Source organism: Styela clava, chromosome 11, assembly GCF_964204865.1.
Source record: "Styela clava chromosome 11, kaStyClav1.hap1.2, whole genome shotgun sequence".
In the NCBI taxonomy this organism is placed as follows: domain Eukaryota; kingdom Metazoa; phylum Chordata; class Ascidiacea; order Stolidobranchia; family Styelidae; genus Styela; species Styela clava.
The window spans coordinates 13608068-13632082 of NC_135260.1; the positions used below are offsets into that span (position 1 = coordinate 13608068).

Consider the following 24015-nt stretch of genomic DNA (forward strand, 5'->3'; position numbering starts at 1 on the left):
AGCTGTGTATGGGAATTTTATTATATGAAAATATGCAAGCAGAATATGAATCTCTGTTACTTTAATAATTTTTCATTCACTCTTCAAACGTCTCTGGAGATATGTTTTCTTTTGCATCGTAGGCCGTAGATTATCTATATTCTAACCATTTGAAAATTACAAACATTTCAAAAAACAAACATTTCAAATATTAGGTACTTTCTACTGTATTTTTTAGCATATCGTCACGCTAATAACCGAATTGCGTAAGTCATTTTTAGCAGTTTTGAGAAAAACGTAAAAAACTTCCTAATGATATTGTTATGCCATTGAAAGTCAATGATTTGCCATGTTTCAATTTTTTGATCGTAGCCGGATTTAAGTTAATTTGTATGACGCAGTTAAGTGACGTCATAATGGCGCACTGTGACTTACGCAGAAATGTGTCTATGACTTGGGGACATACGCAATTTTGCAACTATACTATATGCACCAGTCCTGAAAACTAAACATTTCAAAAACGAATGTAATTCTTAGTATCTACAATGTCTAATCCCCAAAATAGCTAATCAGTTTCAATTACATTATTTTTTATGTTTAAAAATATATATTTCATCAATATAACACGTTCTGCACACCCACCGAAATAAGACTAAGATTAAATATAAAGAATAAAACAGCAATGCACCCAATATAAAAGCCAACCAAAGTGAATTGAACTCGGACAGTGAATATCACAAGTGCACGTCTTCCTATACTGTAGTATAAATTCAAATTAATACGCGCTAAGCTAGAATCTGAGATGCAAAAACTCGAAAATCCTTAGCCGATGTTATTTTGCCTTTGTGACGTCACAATAGTCCTGCGGTACCAATGATAATTCATTATGACGAAACAATTGCACAAATGTGCACTAAATCTCCATTTTTATGGGTTTCGGAATTCTTAAAATATAATCTGAGTTAACAGACAGGTGCGCAGCATTACATAAATACCTATTTTATAAAAAACTCAAAATCGCCAAAAATGACTTACGCAATTCGGTTATTAGCGTGACGATATATATTAACTTTTTCGAATTAATATACTTTATTACAACGGCCACATGACCACTAAGTTTACCTGCTTCCATGCTAATAAAAAAGCGCGTTGTTAACTTCCATTATTGGGCCCACGATCATGGTAAAGATTTATGCTTGCAATGTTTTGTTTTTCGTTGGGTCACAGCAAAACCAAACATCAGTAATGTTGCTTGCTTTGTAACTTGAAAGTTATTTGCCATGGAGTAGACAACCTGTTTCGTTTTTTCATTTTGTATTCTTAGTCTTGTGTTGTTGTTATAAAAAAAATCGATTTTCTCATTAACTACTGGACCAATTGCTTTTCAGTGGTTGAAGATTGTATTTTTCGCTCGAAAGGCTATTACTTTTTTTAATTTGAAAATTGCTTTTGGCTCCAATGGATTTTTTTTTCGTGTCCGATGACGTCATGAAAATAAAAAAGAGCGCACCTCGTGACCGTTCCGCGTTCGTGATTTGGTGGTAGAACGAAGCCTTGAAGGCTGCGGTGCCAGTAGTCTGCTGTGACAGATTGTATACCCGTACTACTTCATTTTGGCTTTCGTGTTTCTATATATATCTAAGTATCGCTTTGTTGCTTTTCGTGGCAAAACTCTGCGTTCATTTGGCGTTTCAAATGAGTTGTGAGATCAAAATAAAGATGTGTTTCCCGATTTCACAAATGGGCCCCTACATGTTGTCAACATCGATCACTCATTGTACTATCATGAGTAACGGACGTTTACAACCGATTATGCCACGATAGTGTGTTAAAAGGACAAATTTTAAATGTAACATTGACATCAATGTTTAGCTGGGGGAGTTGTAAGGTTCCGTTTGCTCTCGTCTTTTGTGCCGAAAAATTTGGTTCTTGTATTGTAAAAATGTGTCTTCTATCCTAGTAGCAACATCCGCATGAAGGTTTTGTAAAATCATTTTGTAGACCCTCCAGATCTCCAATTAAACTAAAAATATTTGCTATTTCAACAATTTAGCTTAAAGATGTAGCCGAAATGGGGAATATTTGTGTTGTGTAGTATTTGTGTAGAGCTCTCATTGAAACACGCCAGTCATTCAAGACACCTAAAACCCCAAACAGCATTCGAAAGAGGATATGACAGAAGCAAAGATTATTCTTTCTGGAAAATAAAGTCCCTCTCAATGACATTTTCGATGCTTGGGGACCCTGGCAAATCTGATGAATTCCACTGTGACCAAGGACCCATGCGCAAAGGAATAAAAAAAAACTCAATTTTTCGGCGGCACAGGTGGGACCATTACAAGTTGCCGGTCGAATATTGATGTCAATGTTGCATGTAAAATTTGCTTTTTTGACACACCATAGCGACATTATTGGATTGTGAACGTTCTCACTTATGACAATACAATGAGTGAGCGATGGGTGAACAGAAATGGAGGCATGGCTACTCGTGCTCCGACTTGTACTATAGTTGGAAATTTAGAAAAAAATTCTATTTTGATTTAATTCAAGTCTTTTATTCAATAAAGATTTATTTAAAATGGATTTGTATTAATTTATTTTGGATTTCTTACGAAAAATACAAGGAACTCATCTCTGGAATATCAAAAACACTTGAATAGCACCAGACTATGTTATACTGAAAGTTTTACGCAGTTTTATATCACAAAAACCTAATGTTGTGGAAATTCCATCCCATCTTCACAAAATCAAAATTTGAAAAGGAATAAGGTAATTTTCTCATTGTACATGACAAAAGCTAACACAAAATCTAGATAAAAAGCTGTGAACAAAAAGTGCTACAGTGTTATCAATATTTCAATCAAAAACAGCGTTTTTATTTAACTGAATTATGAGATATTTACAAAATTTATTTTTCCAAATCAGTAAAAATACTAGGTTTGTTGTCATGTGTTGCACGAAATTGAATAGATTTGATGAATTAGAAAGAATAAATAGATTTATCTAGATGAAGATCATTCGTAGCAACGCTGGCAAAGTCTCAATATACCTTGTTTTCGAAATTGAAATTATTTCAATATTAAATGTTGTTTTATATTTATATACCGGTTAAGTTTTTACATGAAAGAACATGTCCAAGCTAAAAGCAAAATTCTTCCTAATCGAGATTCTATGGATCGTTGCACACTATTGCAAGAACTTTTTTTAAGGAAGGTTTATGCATGAAAATGTATTTTTGTTCCAATCATAATAAAAAGCTTTAAATGACTTACTTCTCAGATACAAAGAAAAATATATTTGATCCATGATTAGAATAGATTATTAAGATATGTATTATTGGACACGTTTAGTGGCCATAACGATCGTTTCAAAATTTTTTTGTTATTGTTATTGTTATTTGTCTCAGTCTCCATTTTTAAAAAATCGCTTTTCTCTTCGAATACTGGACCAATTGCTTTGATATTTTCAGTGGTTAAAGATAAAATTTTTCTCCAGAAGGCTATTACTTTTTTTCTCGCTATGACGTCATCAAAATTATTGCCACTGGGTGCTACGTGTTCATATATTTGAGCATAGCTCTCTTGTTAAATATGCACTGATATACAATCTGTTAATTTTGATTTAACTTTTGCCAGCTGGGCTAACTTTACGTTGACAATTTTGCGACAGTATTTTATGAAGGTCTATGCAGGATCGGAAAACTATCAACTGATGGCTTCGATCGCATTTTATACAATGGAACTTTTCCTTTCTCTTGATTGTTGGTATTCTCGATATTTATGAACCCATCTATCGGCCAACCATCAATTTTGTTCACTTTCAATATTTCACCTTCCCGAACACCAATCTCTTTCCTTTCTGTTCTCGCTGAATGGTCAGATATCGCAACGTAAGGAAATACTGCTTCATGAAAGTAATACAAATCGTCTACTGATTGCCATCTGGTAGATGCGTCGTGATGATTGAATGTTAATAGTTCGTAGACGAGACGGCAAATCTGCAAAATTAGCAGAAATAAGATTTATTTCATTAGAATATACCGTGATGTCCGATCGGGTATTTTTTTTTATTTTTTATTAAAAAGCACTTCGCAAAATAGCATTTCGTACTGAACAATACAAAATATGTCACTCAAATGTGGTAAAAAAAAAACACTTCACACTATTCTATGCCATCTATGGACTTTCCCCGACCTTTGACCCCCAAAAAATTCTTTCAAAATTTTCGGGGCTTTTTCAAAAGTGCTTTTGCGAGTTGGCGCCTGTAAAATGGGGTATGTGTTTTAAATCGCCATTAGGCTTCATCTTATACAACAATCTGTTTTTCAAAAGTATTATACCGGTAAAGAATTTTGGCTTAGTCTATCACAGTTATTTCTACACAAATTTTTATTACTGCAATTAAATTAAAACTTCTAGGAACACAAAGTGATCATTGAATTATCTGATTTTTATTTGAGTTTCCGAAACACAACTGAAAACTAACAAATAGAGTTCTAAAACGCGAAAACGAGGTAATGTTTACGACCACGCTTGAAAATCTGTCAGATTGGATGCGAAAAGGGGGCATTGTTACGTCACGTTTTGCATCTTGCTGATTGACCAATGTCACGAAGTATACAAGGAAGTCGATGCTCGGGGAAAAGTCCATTGCAGTAAAATTACACACACTCAACTTCGTTATTTTACTAATTCGCTACAGCTATTTTTTGTCGTCATGGCGTGAACCGGCTTGTCAACAGCTGAGTTGTGCTGTCAGTTTTGTTTTGATTGTTTTGAGGATTGTCAGACTGGTAAGTATAGTAATTTGGTGAGGTGGTCAAAGTTTTCTTCCAGTTTGAATAGCGAACCAATTTATGGCATTGCTAAACAATGTTTTCACATGTAAATGATACATTTTGTCTCCTGCAAAGATTTCGAATACTGGTTCATTATTGTTTGTATTTTAGACAGTGTATAAAAAAATGTTCAGTGTCTTCTAATTCCCTGTTTCATTGGTTGCATGTCTCATTTACATATTGATTGAATTTTGAAAGGTGTTTATTTAGCATACCATGTCTTGTTTGAAGTCTAAAAATATTTCTTGTTTGTATTCTTGATTCTTTTATTTCTTTCAAGTAATTTGGTAATATTTCCGGAAATATTCTTTTATGGTATAGTCCTGGTATGTTTTGTTTATATTGTATATTCCATCTTTCTCATATATAATTTCATTTGACCTTTATTTTCAGTTTTTAAAAAGTCCTTTTCGTCAAGGTTTGAATGATACAAATCGATCTCCCACATATTCATGATGCCGGGTTCCCAATCGGGTGTTAGGTGTTAGTCTCTAAATTCTTGATGATGGTAAGTAAGGAAGTTTTTATAATAGAATAAACAGGCAGTACATGACACGTAGTGCGCATTTTAAATCATTGTCCCCACAAATGCATTTGTTTTCATAAAAAAATCTGTATATTTCTTCTTTTCTTAGAAAAAATATTTTTCAGCTACTTACATTGGAAGACCCCGTACATGCCACAAAATCACATAGAGAAAGTAGATATACATCGGTGACTATTCCCTGCAGAGCATTGAGTCCTCTTTGCATAGTATCGGTTGGAGTTGTGAGGAAATTGTACGAGGGATATCTTGATAACAGAACAAAAATTAATGATATTTCATGATTTGGTTCCAACGGAGACGATTTTAAGATTGGGCGACTGGAGAACGCCCGGTAGAATAGATTGAAATTATGAGTTTATTTTTTGTTATCCTTTGCACAAACAGAGTCGTTGTTCGACATACATCAATTTGTTTGAAAAACTTAACTACCCTACACAGTGAATACATCCTCTGCTAGAACGATAATTTTACACGAAAGACATTTCTTACTTCGTTGTTAATTCCTGATAAACTTTGTCATCATCGGTTGTCACATATACAGTTCTTTGTTCTATATTTTGTTCGTCGAACCAATTTTCAATAAAAAACATATATTCTTCAACTTCGTGTTTTTTTGCTTCTCTAATCAGTTTGTCCCCACGACGAATATGCATTCTTGACATGAAAAATGATTGAAATAAGCAAGCAGTTTGGTGGTTTTCTTTTTTTTATCAATATCGATGAAAGAAAGACATTTATTAAGTTTTATACTATATTTTAGTGTTTTAGGCTGGATAATTAGTGTTTTTATGCTGTTAGTTAACTTTATTATAAATGTGAGAGCTACAAAAGAGCAATGCTCAAATATATACACACAAATTTCAAATGATTAATGTAGTGTCAGCAAAATTCATATGACATATGCTTATGCGGGTAAGGTAAATGATTGATATTGGTGAAGAATTCATGATCCTCCTTACCCGGCTATGGGATTAGTGAATTTTATTTTCTGGGCGGTTCTGTTAAGTTGATTCACAAATTCAGGCCTCATTCTCATCGCATATCCAATAAATTGAGCAATCCACCAGGCAAATGGATCCGCATGATTTTGAATAATATCTTGAGATATTTCCGATGGAATTGATATAAAGTCGTATCCAGTTGGATAAACGGCATTACCATTCACTATTTGTGAGTTACTCTGTCCTGGGAACAAATCGAAAATTAAAATAAATCAAGGTATAAAGTTCACGAAAAGATAGCTGTCTGTATAGAAAAATTCCAACTATTTTTATGATGATTCAATTATTCAATTGTCTTGTTGCACAGCACTAACCGTAACATATATATTTCATTGGTATCACGTCAAAATTCTTTAGACATACATAACTTAACTGTAACAGGAATAGATTTACCATGATTTCTCGAACTGGATTTTTCGTGAATATCTTAAATTTGCTTTACGTATTACACGTTGTATTTACAAAACTTAATAATATAACTTCACAATATTTATATAGGCTGTTTGTTATACCTGTATATTGTGTTTCGTCACAATCACTGAGCGGGGCAAAGAGATGACTCCATCCTTCAGGATCATATTTCCACCCTTTCATATGATGAATCATAGTTCTTTGTTGTTTAAAAGCAGGTAAAAAACATTTGAGTATGGTGTGCAACTCACTGCCAAAACCAGCTTGATTTACCATATTGCATACATAAACTGATGCACTGTTGCAATTATTAGGATTCTAAACAAAGAAAACAAACATATATTTTCAGTAATAATCGAAAATAGTCCTACGCAGTGAACAATTATAAAATAGGGCTTCTGCTAACATGAAAATCTTTGTTGGTCACGAAGTGTACATATGGATCGTTTTGTTATGTTGTTCATCTTGTTTGTATTTTTTCCTACTTTATCTTGTGACAAAACCTTTTTTCTTATTAACTACTAGAGCAATGAACCTTCCCCCGAGCACCGACTTCTTTGTTTACTTCGTGACAATGGCCAATCAGCAAGATGCAAAAAGTGACGTAACAATGCTCTCTTTTCGCATCCGCTCAGACACTTTTCTCACTCAGACAGATTTTCAAGCGTGGTCGTAAACATTACCTCGTTTTGGGGTTTTTGAACTAGTTTTCAGTTGTGTTTCGGAAACTTAAACATTAATCAGATAATTGAATGATCACTCTGTCTTACTGGGAGATTCAATTTAGGGGCGGTAATATAATATTAGTGTAGAAATAACTGTGATAGACTAGGCTAAATTCTTTATTGGTACTTTTAAAAAACAGATTGTTTTATGCGATAAATCATAATGATGGTTTAAACACATGCCCCATTTCACAGGCGCCAACTCACAAAAGCACTCTTAGAATAGTCCCGAAAGTTTTGTAATGGTTAGGTATAGGAAGAATTCTTAGGAGGTCAAAGGTCGGGGAAAGGTCCATAGCTTTATTATTCTTAGTGGTTGCAGATTGCGTAAAGAGCTATTATTTTTATTTATTTCAAAAACTGGGCTCTTCTCTCTATACTTCACAATGTTCCCACATGTTCAAAACTATCCTTTTTATTAAAAGCATTTATCCACATGCGACTAACTGCGCAGGTACTGATGGCTAATTTTAAGCTAGTCCATCTCAAGGTTTGCGGAATCAATCTTTGATTATTGCAACTGAACTAAAAGTACCCGGAAGAAATAATGACAACCAAGTTATTTGAACGCCGAGAACGAGGCAATGTTCACAACCATGCTTGGATATCTGTGTAAGCGAAAAAGGTGTCTGAGCGTCTGCACAAATTCCAAATGTTCCGTCATCGTTACTTTATTGCTGATTGGTCATTGTTGCGGACATAAAGAAGGAAATCGATGCTCGGGGAAACATCCATGAGATTGTTTTTTTTTGTGTGCGATAACGTAATCGAAATTAAAACGTGGACCTATTGGCGGTTCCACGTTTGCTGCTGTCTGGTGGTCAGGCGAAGTCGTTAAGACTGCGGTACCGTTACCAAACTATATCACAGATTGCATACCCGTAATACTTTGTTTTGGTCTTTGTGTCCATATATTTGAGAATCGCTGTCTTCTTCTATAATTTGGATTTACAATATCGACAACGGTAAAGTGAGTATTCAACTTGAGCGTTAAACTGGCATGAGTATTTGAAAAGGAGAGTGATATAAGCTTAAATATAGGCCCTAGTGCGTCGCTTCAATTATGCTAGGGCGTCGCGACACTTTTTTTTCTTCTGCGTATTTACGAATTTAAAAGCTAAACTTTTTTTTAATGGGGTTAATACAAGCCATAAATAAATCTAAATTTCACAGATAAATTATATATATAAAGGCTGTAAATTTGACACTTGAAAAACGTATTAATAAATTAAGGGTTGAATCTTGTCCCTTTTGATAATTTTAAAAGACTTGATGTGCGCGATTGCATTTTGTTACAATCGCCGATTGTTTTCGTCAGCGTGGCGGGTTTTTTTTAAACCTTAACATCTTTACGTCGACTTTTATTCTCTTTCATTTTATTTAGTGATTGAAAAGCGGCATTATGAATGATTAAAACTAAAACCTAAAACGGAGGATAATACTAAGTTTTGTTTCAACAGACTCACGACAGATTAAAGCTTTTTTAGACAATGCAAATCCCAAAATTTGGTGTTATGTTAGATTTTCTTTGGTTATTCATCGTAGTAACTGAAATCGAAACACAGTCAATTATGCGCGTGATGTAACTTTTATCCATTCTGAGACTACCGACGGAGCCGCATGCAATAACATAAATTTCAATCGTTCGTATTTTGCCCAGACCTTGTGATTTTTTAAACCGCGATATCTTGCGAAGAATTTGAGTGGCAGACCTGCGCGGTCGGAGTTAGTGTTGCAAGAACGGCTCAAATTTGTCAAATTGGCTAAATCTACCACACTGCCACGCAATCAGCTATGATTACGATTGTGAATTAATCGGGAAGGGCACAAATATCTTATCAAACTACTGGCACCGCTAGTAGGTATGTTCTTTTGTGGGCAATATGATTTTGTTTCTAATACCTTATGATAACAGCGTTGTTCAAGATACACGGTAGTCCACAAGAACTTCGTTCACTTAACTTTGTTTCTCGTTTCATGTCCGCGGATTGCCGTGGTAATTTGAGAAGTAATGATTTATTACATTGAACACAATTAACCCAATGAACGGGTCATTTTGAATATGCCCGCATCGGTCATAGATTGTAAATTGTACTTTTTGAGTTTTTACGTCAACCTAGGTTTTTTTGTAACGCCGATATCTTGCCTAAAAATAATCTCGAGTGCGAAAGAACAAATCAAGTTTGACAAATCCCAAGATAGCAAAATTACGATTCCAATTTATTTATTGTTGGCAGTTTATCACGTATTTTATATTATTTTAGAATAGTAATCTTTTATTTTAGTAATCCTAATAGTAATCTCGAATCAAACGTGAGTAACGATGAGCACAATTAAATTATTATGAAAAGACAATTTAAATGTTGTTCGCAATGGTCATGGATTGAATATTTTACGCAACAGAAATCTCGTTATCCACTGAAATTTTTTTTTTCAATCGCGCAGAATGTTGAGCAAAAATTTCCGATTCCAATTTTGAGCCCCTCTCCCTCTTAAGAATCCTGGCTGCGCTCATTCTTATAAACAAGAGAGCTACGCCCAAATATATGGACACGTCTGTTCGCAGTACAGTACGGTTTACCGTACCGTCAGATCACAGTCTACAAATATATTTACATCAAGCGAAGCAGTACAGTAGGACACAAAATGGCGTCCGATGTCCGCAGATTGTTTAATGACGTCATAGCAAACAAAAACGAATCTCACAGAGCTAACAAAAATATTTGAAATAAATAAAAGTAATAGCCTTCTGGAGAAAGATTTCATCTTTAACCAGTAAAAATTTCGAAGCAATCGGTCCAGTAATGAAAGAGAAAAGCGATTTTTCCACTAGATATCCAAAAAGTGTCAAAGAACAACAACAACAACAACAACAACAACAACAACAACAACAAGACCAACATAATATTGAAACGATCGTTATGTCCACTTCGTGTCCTATAATGTCATTTCTGAATTCCGCTTCTTTGCCATATTTCGAGGCTATACTGTTGTCAAATTTTATTAAAGCTGTTATTGCTTCTTTGAACAATTTCAAAATTAGCAAAGTCAGTATTTTGAAAAGTAATAGAATAGCACGCGGAGCACCTAGGTTTCTCCCGCGGAGCCCGGGGGCGAGGGACGAGTAAAGAGTAATTGAAAAGTTTGTGAAAAGTTTGATGTCTCCAGGTTTAACTCAGTGATTTGTTCTTGATTTATTTAGATGTAACATTTGAGTTCTCCCATTAGAGTAAATACTATACTATTCAAGTTTCTGGTGTTGTTTGGTGAGTATTCGAAGTGCCGCTCGCTGCTCAATAACCAGTATTGGTTTTTCGCGTCTTTCCTCACCCTGGAATGTTTTATTCTATTTTACCCTGTATATGCAATTTACGACGTATTTTCATTAATGATGGAAAAATGAATGAATGACTTCCAATAAATTATATATCTGTTAAACTTTCAAATTGACTTTTTCAATTTTCATCCAACTATGAAATTACTGAATTAAAATAAACTGAATGAATTAAGTTGTTAATTGAGGAATTTTGACAGAACTGAGCCAAGTCTAGTCTAATCTCTGCCAACTTACAATGTCTTCTTTTTGCGACACTAAACCGATTTAGGTAAGAAATATGTTAACTAGAAGGGATGCTGATCCAGTTTTGCATTTATCCATGACACGAACAACATCACAAATTTTTGCAACGAATCAAACGTATGAATCGTTTTGTTAAATTCTTGTTTAGAAAAATATGTTTTTAAACTATATATCTTTAAACTATATATATCTTTTTTGTGGAGACTATTTGGTCAATTTGTACTCACTTTGTGATCTGTTAGAATATCGGCACTTATATGCGATGATGGCAGAAATTTAGGTTATCTTGTCTGAAGTATTTATGAAAATAACTATCGATAATTCAATTATTTTACGAAAAGGAATTCTCATTGTGAACTATTCAATTACCTGCAGTTTGGCTATTTTTTCTTGGACGTACATCTGTAAGTTATCCATATTTTTACGGGCGATCGTTTCAGATTCTTCAATTACATTTTTAAGTTCTTTCTTTGATTTTCTTGATAAAAAAATAATTTTTATAAAAATCGTTTTCAAATTTTGATTTTTAATCTACCTTAGAATACGAGTCATTTTCATTTTATCAACACGACCAAGCACTTATTCACTCAATTCTGGATGAATATTTTATCTAATCTCAACAGGGCAAGCTGAAATTTATAACAGATTAACTAATTTAAATCAATAGTCTCGTTTTCTGTTTCCCTCGTGTTGATTTAACAAAATAAAATTTTGTTCAATGCTTGAATGCCATTAAGGTGCTATGACTTGAGCAATTACACAATAATAAGTAACTCACATATATCCATTGTTCACAAATTTGTGGATGTCGCTTGGAAGACCTAATCTTTTAATTACCGATGATATATGCAACCAGTAATATTTCAGATCAGAAAGAAGGTTTGAAAGAATGTAGAATTCCGTGAACTGAAAAAAAAAGATTTAATGAAATCAGTGAAACAATATTCTCTAAGTCGCAAGGAAAATAGCCGGACAAGATACTGTAAAAGTAATATATATGCTAATTAAATCATAGACAAATTACACGAAGACGCTAAGTCGGAGTTTGTAATTTTGTTTATTGCAGAGCTGGGAGTCGTGGTTGAAGTTCTATGTATTTGAATTAGAAAGTTCTCAAACCGAGAGCCAGTGAGTCAAAACAGCAAATATTTTGCAATTATGTTCCAAATTTGTTCTTTTTGATTCTGAGTGGTTGTCAAATTGTTATTTAACCTAGTCTCGGGAGCTAGAATCCATTTTGAAATTTCTGTCAAACCGGTCATATTTTTAGTCAGCTGCTGTCATTAATTTCAGCTGTAATTGGTAATATTTGGTGGGTCTTATTTTCAGGTGATGTATTTTATTTTCATTTATCAAAAACAAAAATTTAAAGAAGAGAATTACGAGATTTTCGAATATACAAAATATGAAAACCGATATTCATTTACTTATGAATAACACGTTTCCTCTCTCACACGTTTTAGATTAAGCATTTAAAACGTGTAAGAGAGATTTCTTGCTATCGACTAGGTCAAACAATATTTCGCGCTTTTGACTAGGTCTTATTTTAATTAAGGGGAAGGCTTATATTAAAATCATTTTTAAAATTCAGGCTAGGTCCTATTTTGGAAAAAACAAGGTATGTACTGAATATTGTGCAAATGTCAATAAATAGTTAAGGTGATCTATTGTAGCCTACTTGTCACCGCGGAGACCTCACGCTCGAGTTAGTTGGCTGGACCAGTTATAGACTCTAATCATTGTGAATTTTACCTATTCTGAGAAAATTTCACCAAAACTTGCTATTTCGTTCAAACAATTGAGTTTTCTATCTATCACATTTACCCATTTACGATTTTTTAAATTATTGATGCTCAAAATCTATTTGCAGAAGGCGGCGGTGGGATTGTGTGTAAACTTGGGATCGAATAGTCAAGTACAAGTTACAAATAGTTAACATATTTATAGGTGTGTTGTATAAGTGCGTTTTATTGCTCAACACGCGTATTATATAGTAAAACATCGTTAATCTCAGTGTATTCTTGTAAAATCAATGCTACCAACATGTTGAACCAATGAAACCACGCTTTGGCAAGACTGAGACAAGATAAAGAATTTGGAATATTGAACAAATTTCTTCAAGATCTTACAACGTGATGTCTGGACAAACAATAGCAATTTCAAGTGAATAAATTTAATGTGTAATGGAAATTGATCAATTAAAATCATCGTGCCAGTGATTGATTGCCACTCATTCTTTTCAATTTGAATAATTAATAGTACCGCGATTATGTTTTCAGTAATTCAATATCAAGTCGATAGAAAAGTGTAGAATTACTAATTTTCAAGAATCCTTTGTATTTTTAGTATAATTTGAAAAAAATTTGTAACAAAATTCAATTCTTGATCACTCTGCTCAACAAACAATTATGTAGAGTTTAGCTATATACATACTGCATATCTAAGTAAAATTAAGAGACTCACAGTTCCATCGAAGTAGTCGTCGCTCTTCATTTCAATTTTATCGTCAAAAAAGTTTCCAATTTCTTCATATCGATTGTCCAAAACACTGTTAAAAATATGGACTAACAAAATGAAAAAAGAGTTTTATTTGTTCTTTAACTTAGTTTATTTGCACACTTAACTTTAGTGCGTGCATGATTGCCACCAGGTAAACTCATGTTGATAACAAATGAAGCACAACCGGTGTTAGCAAAACGATGAGGCAAATTACTTCGTTTTGCTAACACCGGTTGTGCTTCATTTATTATCATCAACTTTAGTGTGGTTAAAAAGCGTGTTTCGGGATTTTCTGAACTCATCGCATTTTAGACTAGTAGTTTTGACCAGCATCAACTTAATGATGTGATCCTGTTGATAAAGAGAGGTGAAATAATTTCAAACGCAGGAACAATTGCAGCGTGCGTTAGCAGACCCAAAATGTGTGAAACTTACGTATGAAATATGCGAAAAAACATGTCAGATCATCGCATGATCTGAATAAACAAGTGCTTTATTGAATGTTGTTCAGCATGTGAATTGAATCAAGTTGAATCGGGTGACTGTATTATCGTAATAGATTATCATATAAAGTGAGGACGAACATAGTTTGATGCAAAATCTTACTTGAAACCGTCCTGAAGTGCCGATGCATATTTTTTTCTTTCTTCTGTCACGTTTTTTAATATGATAAAAGAAATTGATTTCCAGTACTCTTTGAAATTTTTTCGCATGATTTGTACAGTATTCATCTTCCAATTTAGAATTTTGATTCTTGATTTGCATTTTCGGGAAAAAAAAAGATTTTCTAAACATGCACCGCGTAATGGAAGGGCCGAAATTAAACTAGTCATTCTGATCAAGGCATTAGAAAAATCATGGAATTATCAAACTATTAATAGTAAAAGTATAAATAGTTGTTTCTAAATTTGAAACGTTTTTTTAAAACTATGTGCCGATATTTTAAGCCAGTTTGAACACTTTCAAAATTATGATCTATATAAAATCAGACGAAATGCTCGACAACAATGTACAATGCTTGACAATTTGTAACAAATCATTACCAACAAATGATGATAATACATGATGATGGTATTTGATTCCAAATCTTTTGCTCAATGTGACGTGATGAACATGGGGAGAATGAAATCGTACACGACGGATATTTATTGAAAACGTACCTTTCGCTATTAGACCGCTCATTCGTCAGCGTTAGAGATTTTAAAGAAGGTACAATATCCCGCAGCTTGTCCGTGTAGTTCACTCTTAAAATGAAATGTTTCATATTTCAGAAATATTAATATCTTTGGAAGTTGCAAAACTTGTACAGTGTCATTGTGTTTTATTTCTCGCTTTATAAAATAAGCATTTGATATTTCACTCCATCAATAATGATGGTAAAGACAAATAGTCCTAACATATGAGGAAGTATAAAAGATGGACTATAAGATATGCGAATGTCGCCAGGTAGTGGTCTAGGCCAGGGGACACAGCCTGCGGCGTACAAGAATAAATCTGCGAACAAAATTACGAAGACAAATCAGATCTTATAACATAATTAACAGAGCAAAAGTACATGGCATGTAATTTACAACCCCCTTGACTTGCCCCCAGCTGTAGATTAAAACAATCCGCCATTCAAATTTATAATTGTTATTCATGCGACCGGCTATAGGAAAATGGTTGTACACACCTGGTCTAGGCCTTATTGGTAAGCATGAAAAATGTTTTGATGCGAATATTACTAAAATGTTTTCCTCGGAATTAGACAATCCCAATACAATATTTGAAAAGTATGGAATTAGCTATAACGACTTTCTGTCGCTGTTAGTAAAATTATCCTTATCAGTAAAATATTTGTCACGAATTTACCTGTTTCCCGAGAATTTTGTAACATATACTGTTATCAATAGCGTAGAAAAAACAACAAAGAAAACTGCTTTTCCCCTGGAGGTGAAGGTGGAGACCATTTCAATCAATTAACTTTATTTAGATCTTATAATTGTTCTAAATTCCTGTTAAAGATATCAAAACGAATTTAACGTTAGTCAATCCTTCAATAATAATACTGTAGTGCGCAAATGAGACCCACAAATTCAAAGTTTATATATGGAAAAATATGAATTGATTTTAGTGTAACAGTTTTAATTCTTGTCAATTTGGTAATCTCCTGTTTTTAGTTTTATTGAGCTCTCTATTTCATATTTTATTCAACAATGTCAACAATTACATTCTTTGCGAGTGACCTTGTGCTTTATATAACACCCAGATTTCTCACATAGGTATAGGCTTTCAGTCGGAATACCCAAATGGATAATGCATCAAATTGTATCTATACTGCTCGTGACTGAAATTCTTACATACACCTCAAACTCAACATTTCCTTCCAAGTTTTCCCTTCTAAAAACAAATTAAGATGATTTTTTGGTACATGACTTTCAACAAAAAAATAGGTAATACCTACAAAGTGAATTAGTAAAACAATATTCGCAGATATGGTATATCTACCAAATACTCAAAAACAAGAAATATCGGAAGAATGAACACTTTATTTAAACCATAAAGTAAAAAACAACATAAGCTACCACGTTTTCGATATCCAATGTCATTCGGTAATTTTGAACCAAATATGTCTGCTTTGGAAATCCAACCATCGATCAAATTAGACGAGCATTTCTCATAATTTAAACTTTCAGTATTCATTTACAATATTTCTCTTTATCCAAGAGATGAAGACCGACACGTTACCCAGCTCGGAGACTTTTCAAACAAATTGAACCTGGACGTTACTTTATAAATATCAAAAACCGTATTGAGACCAAATGCATATTTTTGGAACAATCTCATTTAACGTAACATCAATTTATTTGGTTTCAACTTGTTAACATTATCAAATGCATAAATAAACATACCATAACCTATCATTTTAACATTGAAAACTAACATCAGCTCTAGGATGAGTATGAATACTATAATATTGCAAAAATAAATTAAATAAGATGATTCTAAAAGCTAGGGTATATATATATATATAGGAAATAGAAATAACATTGATATATAGACTTGCCTCGATGTGTACAATGTACTATACTGAGAAAATACACAGTGCTGGCCAGCATGGGCACAATGTGCTCATTGAGGCAAGTTCATATCTCAAAGTTATTGCTATTTCTATCTATACTGAGTAACGTCACAGTAGTTCTACTCCAGCGGCTCTCAGTTTTGGCTGAGATGACGTTCCGTGTCATGAAGCGATTCGACTACACTACAGCTGCAACAGGAAAAAAAAGCATGGGCCGTAGGATAATCATATACTAACCATGTTTAAAATCAACAAACATTTCAAATAACAGTTACTTCTGGCCTTTACTTTTTTGAAATATTTCTGACATATAAGTTATATGTACCTTTCTAATAAATATATTCTATTTCAACGACAAACTGACAACTGAGGTTACTTGTAAAATATTCAAATGTACGATATCAGCACACGCCACTTAGAAATTCAAATAAAGATGAGGAGATTATATTAGCAATACTTAATTTTTTAGTTTTGCGATATTACCTTCATCAAACTTGTCAAAGTCGTGCTGAAGCACTTGATTTTGTGAAATTTGAGAAGGTATATATGCCTAAACACTCAATCCAGGTACATAAACATCCCACGTGATATCCATGTTCATTGAGCTTAACTAAACTAACTTAATTATTTACATAAATTAAACATATATATTAAAATACATTAAGATAGCAATCAGTTGAGTTGAAACCGATAAAACACTGATATCAGAGAGAGGCAATTTTGAAATTAAATTTTAATTTTATTTTACAAGCCTTTAACAAACAGCACTTCTCAATTGAAAGCCGGGCCTCGAATTATTATTCCTATTTCAATGACAAAAGCCCTTGTTATGTACCCAGTTTATGCGTGTCGATAGTCATTTGCACAATGAAGAATAAGTTCTATTCAGAGAACAGCAAATCTATACTGCGCTTGGACTCACTATGGTTAAAAATAACGAAGTTATTGGACACGAAATGAACATACAGATCGTTTGGTTATTATGTTGTTGTTGGAATTCTTTTTCTCGTTGTTATGAACAAATCGCTTTTCTCATTACTTACTGGACCTATTATTTTTACGAATTTGAAAATATTTCGTTTTTTAGGTTCTATATACTTTGCCACGCTTCATTGCGAAATAAACATATCCAAGCTCATTCTATTCACTGTTATATGTATCATTTGTAAGAATCGTCCTGTATTGAGAGTATGGAACGTTGCATTCTATTGTATGAAATACCCTATTTTAGGTTCTATATACTTTGCCACGCTTCATTGCAAAATATCATATCCAAGCTCATACTATTCACTGTTATATGTATCAATTGTAAGAGTCGTCCTGTATTGAGAGTATGGATCGTTGCATCTTATTATATGAAATACCACTTTTAAGTAAGATACTATAAACATTTATATGTATAATATTTTTTTTCGTCAATATCAAATGTAATGCTGCCAATAAAATTAGGTATTCTACTCATCCAATTGAAACATAAATTTATTTGATTCAAGACCGGAATATCTAAATTCTAAAGCAAAGATATAATAATAAATGTGTGATAATTGGGAGAAACAACAGTCGTCTTTTCACCATCGATCACATTTTCAATATTGTGAATTTCGGTTTCAACTTTGCGTTGGGAATGTTGCGAAGGAGATTTACGGAGGGCTATGGAAAATTGGAAGACTATCTACAGATGGCTTCGATCGTAGTTTATACAATTGAACTCTCTTTTCTTTCAATTGTTGGATTGTCGCTATATCCGAACATCAATCTCACTCCTTAATTTCCTCTCTGAATGGTCAGATACTGCAACGTATGGAAATACTACATCCTCACAATAATACGTAAACGAAACGGCATATCTAAATAATGAACAGAACTAGATTAATTTTTTTGCTAATCATATCGCAATATTAGAGTAAGAGAAAGGTCCAACAAGCCTGCAAAGTTCTGTTATCACAATAAATTTAAATTTTTTTTTTCTGTTCTAGCGAGAATTTGCGAAAAGCAAAGTCGTACGTAGTGAATACCGATATTCGAGCAATACTGACAATCACTGATTTTCCAATATATGCTTATATACTAATTATATGCCGCCTGATATTGCCATAAATTTCAACTGTCAAACAATTTTATATCCACAATTGTTCCCATGAATGCTCTATCCATGTTTGACATGTTTCGTGTTTTCATAATTGTATGTTAATTGTTGTAGTTCAATGATTTACCCTCCTGATTGTTACTGCATTTCAAAATCCGCGAATTTTCGTTTTATGCAGTTCATTATCGGCAAGCTGAACCGTGACTGTATATAGAATCTTGAGACGTGTACAGTCGAACGAGCCAAATCAAACTGAAAACTATCATCAACGAATAATTCTAAAACTAGTTGTGTTGTATTGTTTTACTCTTTATCGATTTCATACTTGCATGGGCACCAAGATTGAACAATTCTGGACCCTGGCTAAATAACCCACATCGATTTAATGTAATGCATGGTATTTTTTTTCAGATATATATAACAATGAATGAATCGGCGCTAAAACCGTTTTGACGAATCAGTTCTGTTAAAACATCAACGAACGAGCCAAGGTAGCTAGCTATAGCTGTGACTGTGCCGATAAATTTCGGTGCTGCAATACGAGTTTGTTCAGAAGAATGATACGTTTTAAAATATGACCAGGCACCGAATGTCGTTTTCGCTGGTAAAGTAGATAAACTTGAGAAATAAACTTGTTAATGCCGGTCTGCGGTTTTCGAAGCACTGGATCCAGTGGGCAGCATAAATAAATACAGTATGTTCATAGTATAACACACATGTATTTCTTGAATGACTCTCAGCATAATGCAACTTGTGACGAAAAAGAGACTTCTGACAAATATTCTGGTGCTATTATTTGTTGTTTTCCTTGTTCCGGAGATGTGTTTGATGTATCCTTGTATTCTAAGTAGAAGATCTTGTACAAAAAATTAATAGAAACCCATTTCAAATATTTTTTTAGCGATTAAAAGGTATCAAAATAAAGATTTGTTTTCTAAATTTCCAACTACAGTCCATGTCGATTTGTTACAATGTTATTAATATCTCAATCACAAACGGAATTTTTATTTACCAGGATTATGAGATATTGGAAAAAATTTAAATTTTATTAAAACTTGATATAAATTTACAAACTTCCTTCTGATTCAGTTAAAAGACTTAGTTTGTAGTCATAAGTTGCATGAAATTTAAGATTAAATAGATTTTTCTCCAGATCCAGCCAATTTGTAGCAACTCTAGCAAATTTCTTATATACCCCGTTTTCGTAATTGAAAGTATTTTGATATTTAATGTTATTTTATAGTTATGTACCGGTTAAGCTCTTACGTAAAAAAGAAATGTCCAAACTAAAAACAATTAAGTGCTTCTGGAGAAAAGTCACAGTAGTTATACTCCAGTGGCTCTCAGTTTTGACTGAGATGACGTCGCGTGTCATTAAGCGATCCCTTCGACTACACTAAAGCCGCCACAGGGAAAAAAAAGCATGGGCCGTAGGATAATCATATACTAACCATGTGTAAAATTAACAAAAATTTTTAAATAACAGTTACTTCTGTACTTTTGAAATATTTCTGACATAGAAATTATATATACCTTTCTAATAAATATATTCTATTTCAACGACAAACTGACAACTGAGGTTACTTGAAAAATATTCAAATGTACGATACCAGTACACGCCTCTTAGAAATTCAAATAAAGATGAGGAAAATATATTAGCAATACTTGTTTTTTTAGTTTTGCAATATTACCTTCATCAAAGTCGTGTTGAAGCACTTGATTTTGTGAAATTTGAGAAGGTATATATGCCCAAACACTCAATCCAGGTACCTAAACAACCCACGTGATATCCATGTTCATAGAGCCTAACTAAAACACTCCAAATACATTAAACCTATATATTATAATACATTAAGATAGCAATCAGTTGAGTTGAAACCGATAAAACACTGATATCAGAGAGAGGCAATTTTGAAATTAAATTTTATTTTTATTTTACAAGCCTTTAACAAACAGCACTTCTCAATTGAAAGCCGGGCCTCGAATTATTAATCCTATTTCAATGACAAAAGCCCTTGTTATGTACCCAGTTTATGCGTGTCGATAGTCATTTGCACAATGAAGAATAAGTTCTATTCAGAGAACAGCAAATCTATACTGCGCTGGGACTCACTATGGTTAAAAATAACGAAGTTATTGGACACGAAATGAACATACAGATCGTTTGGGTATTATGTTGTTGTTGGAATTCTTTTTCTTGTTGTTATGAACAAATCGCTTTTCTCATTACTTACTGGACCTATTATTTTCACGAATTTGAAAATATTTCGTTTTTTAGGTTCTATATACTTTGCCACGCTTCATTGCAAAATATCATATCCAAGCTCATTCTATTCACTGTTATATGTATCATTTGTAAGAATCGTCCTGTATTGAGAGTATGGATCGTTGCATTCTATTGTATGAAATACCCTATTTTAGGTTCTATATACTTTGCCACGCTTCATTGCAAAATATCATATCCAAGCTCATACTATTCACTGTTATATGTATCAATTGTAAGATTCGTCCTGTATTGAGAGTATGGATCGTTGCATCTTATTATATGAAATACCACTTTTAAGTAAGATACTATAAACATTTATATGTATAATATTTTTTTTTTGTCAATATCAAATGTAATACTGCCAATAAATTTAGGTATTCTACTCCTCCAATTGAAACATAAATTTATTTGATTCAAGACCGGAATATCTAAATTCTAAAGCAAAGATATAATAATAAATGTGTGATAATTGGGAGAAACAACAGTCGTCTTTTCACCATCGATCACATTTTCCAATATTGTGAATTTCGGTTTCAACTTTGCGTTGGGAATGTTGCGAAGGAGATTTACGGAGGGCTATGGAAAATTGGAAGACTATCTACAGATGGCTTCGATCGTAGTTTATACAATTGAACTCTCTTTTCTTTCAATTGTTGGTATTGTCGCTATATCCGAACATCAATCTCACTCCTTAATTTCCTCTCTGAATGGTCAGATACTGCAACGTATGGAAATACTACATCCTCACAATAATACGTAAACGAAACGGCATAACTAAATAATGAACAGAACTAGATTAATTTTATTGCTAATCATATCGCAATATTAGAGTAAGAGAAAGGTCCAACAAGCCTGCAAGTTCTGTTATCACAATAAATTTAAAAATTTTTTTCTGTTTTAGCGAGAATTTACGAAAAGCAAAGTCGTACGTGGTGAATACTGATATCCGAGCAATACTGACGATCACTGATTTTCCAATATATGCTTTTATGCTAATTATATGCCGCCTGATATTGCCATAAATTTCAACTATCAAACAATTTTATATCCACAATTGTTCCCATAAATGCTCTATCCATGTTTGACATGTTTCGTGTTTTCATAATTGTATGTTAATTGTTGTAGTTCAATGATTTACCCTCCTGATTGTTACTGAATTTTAAAATACGCGAATTTTCGTTTTATGCAGTTCATTATCGGCAAGCTGAACCATTACTGTATATAGAATCTTGAGACGTGTACAGTCGAACGAGCCAAATCAAACTGAAAACTATCATCTACGAATAATTCTAAAACTAGTTGTGTTGTATTGTTTTACTCTTTATCGATTTCATACCTGCATGGGCACCAAGATTGAACAATTCTGGACCCTGGCTAAATAACCCACATCGATTTAATCTAATGCATGGTATGTTTTTCCAGATATATATAACAATGAATGAATTGGCGCTAAAACCGTTTTGACGAATCAGTTCTGTTAAATCATCAACGAACGAGCCAAGGTAGCTATAGCTGTGACTGTGCCAATAAATTTCTGTGCTGCAATACGAGTTTGTTCAGAAGAATGATACGTTTTAAAATATGACCAGGCACCGAATGTCGTTTTCGCTGGTAAAGTAGATGAGAAATAAACTTGTTAATGCCGGTCTGCGGTTTTCGAAGCACGGGATCCAGTGGGCAGCATAAATAAATACAGTATGTTCATAGTATAACACACATTTATTTCTTGAATGACTCTCAGCATAACGCAACTTGTGACGAAAAAGAGACTTCTGACAAATATTCTGGTGCTATTATTTGCTGTTTTCCTCGTTCCGGAGATGTGTTTGATGTATCCTTGTATTCTAGGTAGAAGATCTTGTACAAAAAATTAAAAGAAACCCATTTCAAATAACTTTTTAGCGATTAAAAGGTATCAAAATAAAGATTTGTTTTCTAAATTTCCAACTACAGTCCATGTCGATTTGTTACAATGTTATTAATATCTCAATCACAAACGGAATTTTTATTTACCAGAATTATAAGATATTGAAAAAAATTTAAATTTTATTAAAACTTGATATAAATTTACAAACTTCCTTCTGATTCAGTTAAAAGACTTAGTTTGTAGTCATAAGTTGCATGAAATTTAAGATTGAATAGATTTTTCTCCAGATCCAGCCAATTTGTAGCAACTCTAGCAAATTTCTTATATACCCCGTTTTCGTAATTGAAAGTATTTTGATATTTAATGTTATTTTATAGTTATGTACCGGTTAAGCTCTTACGTAAAAAAGAAATGTCCAAACTAAAAACAATTAAGTGCTTCTGGAGAAAAGTCACAGTAGTTATACTCCAGTGTCTCTCAGTTTTGACTGAGATGACGTCGCGTGTCATAAAGCGATCCCTTCGACTACACTAAAGCCGCCACAGGGAAAAAAAGCATGGGCCGTAGGATAATCATATACTAACCATGTGTAAAATTAACAAACATTATTAAATAACAGTTACTTCTGTACTTTTGAAATATTTCTGACATAGAAATTATATATACCTTTCTAATAAATATATTCTATTTCAACGACAAACTGACAACTGAGGTTACTTGTAAAATATTCAAACGTACGATACCAGTACACGCCTCTTAGAAGTTCAAACAAAGATGAGGAAAATATATTAGCAATATTTGTTTTTTTTGGTTTTGCAATATTACCTTCATCAAAGTCGTGTTGAAGCACTTGATTTTGTGAAATTTGAGAAGGTATATATGCCCAAACACTCAATCCAGGTACATAAACAACCCACGTGATATCCATGTTCATAGAGCCTAACTAAAACACTCCAAATACATTAAACCTATATATTATAATACATTAAGATAGCAATCAGTTGAGTTGAAACCGATAAAACACTGATATCAGAGAGAGGCAATTTTGAAATTAAATTTTAATTTTATTTTACAAGCCTTTAACAAACAGCACTTCTCAATTGAAAGCCGGGCCTCGAATTATTAATCCTATTTCAATGACAAAAGCCCTTGTTAT

At 33.2% G+C, this 24015-nt stretch overlaps 2 protein-coding genes across 2 annotated transcripts in view; both read right to left on the reverse strand.

Moving 5' to 3' along the window:
* Window positions 1–24015, reverse strand: part of LOC120346915 (protein transport protein Sec24A-like) — a 99575-nt gene that overhangs the window by 48226 nt on the left and 27334 nt on the right. The gene's annotated exons all lie outside the window — the stretch shown is intronic.
* LOC144429907 (alpha-(1,6)-fucosyltransferase-like) overlaps window positions 2597–24015 on the reverse strand; it is a 67229-nt gene continuing 45810 nt past the window's right edge. Inside the window, exons 2-11 of the mRNA XM_078118142.1 lie at window positions 14740–14823; window positions 14186–14332; window positions 13544–13628; window positions 11859–11986; window positions 11450–11558; window positions 6877–7093; window positions 6323–6548; window positions 5853–6017; window positions 5476–5608; window positions 2597–3976 (exon numbers count right to left, since the gene is read on the reverse strand). Of these exons, the coding sequence (XP_077974268.1) occupies window positions 3653–3976; window positions 5476–5608; window positions 5853–6017; window positions 6323–6548; window positions 6877–7093; window positions 11450–11558; window positions 11859–11986; window positions 13544–13628; window positions 14186–14310 (1512 nt within the window). The 5' untranslated portion in view covers window positions 14311–14332; window positions 14740–14823 and the 3' untranslated portion in view covers window positions 2597–3652. The remainder of the gene's footprint in view (window positions 3977–5475; window positions 5609–5852; window positions 6018–6322; window positions 6549–6876; window positions 7094–11449; window positions 11559–11858; window positions 11987–13543; window positions 13629–14185; window positions 14333–14739; window positions 14824–24015) is intronic.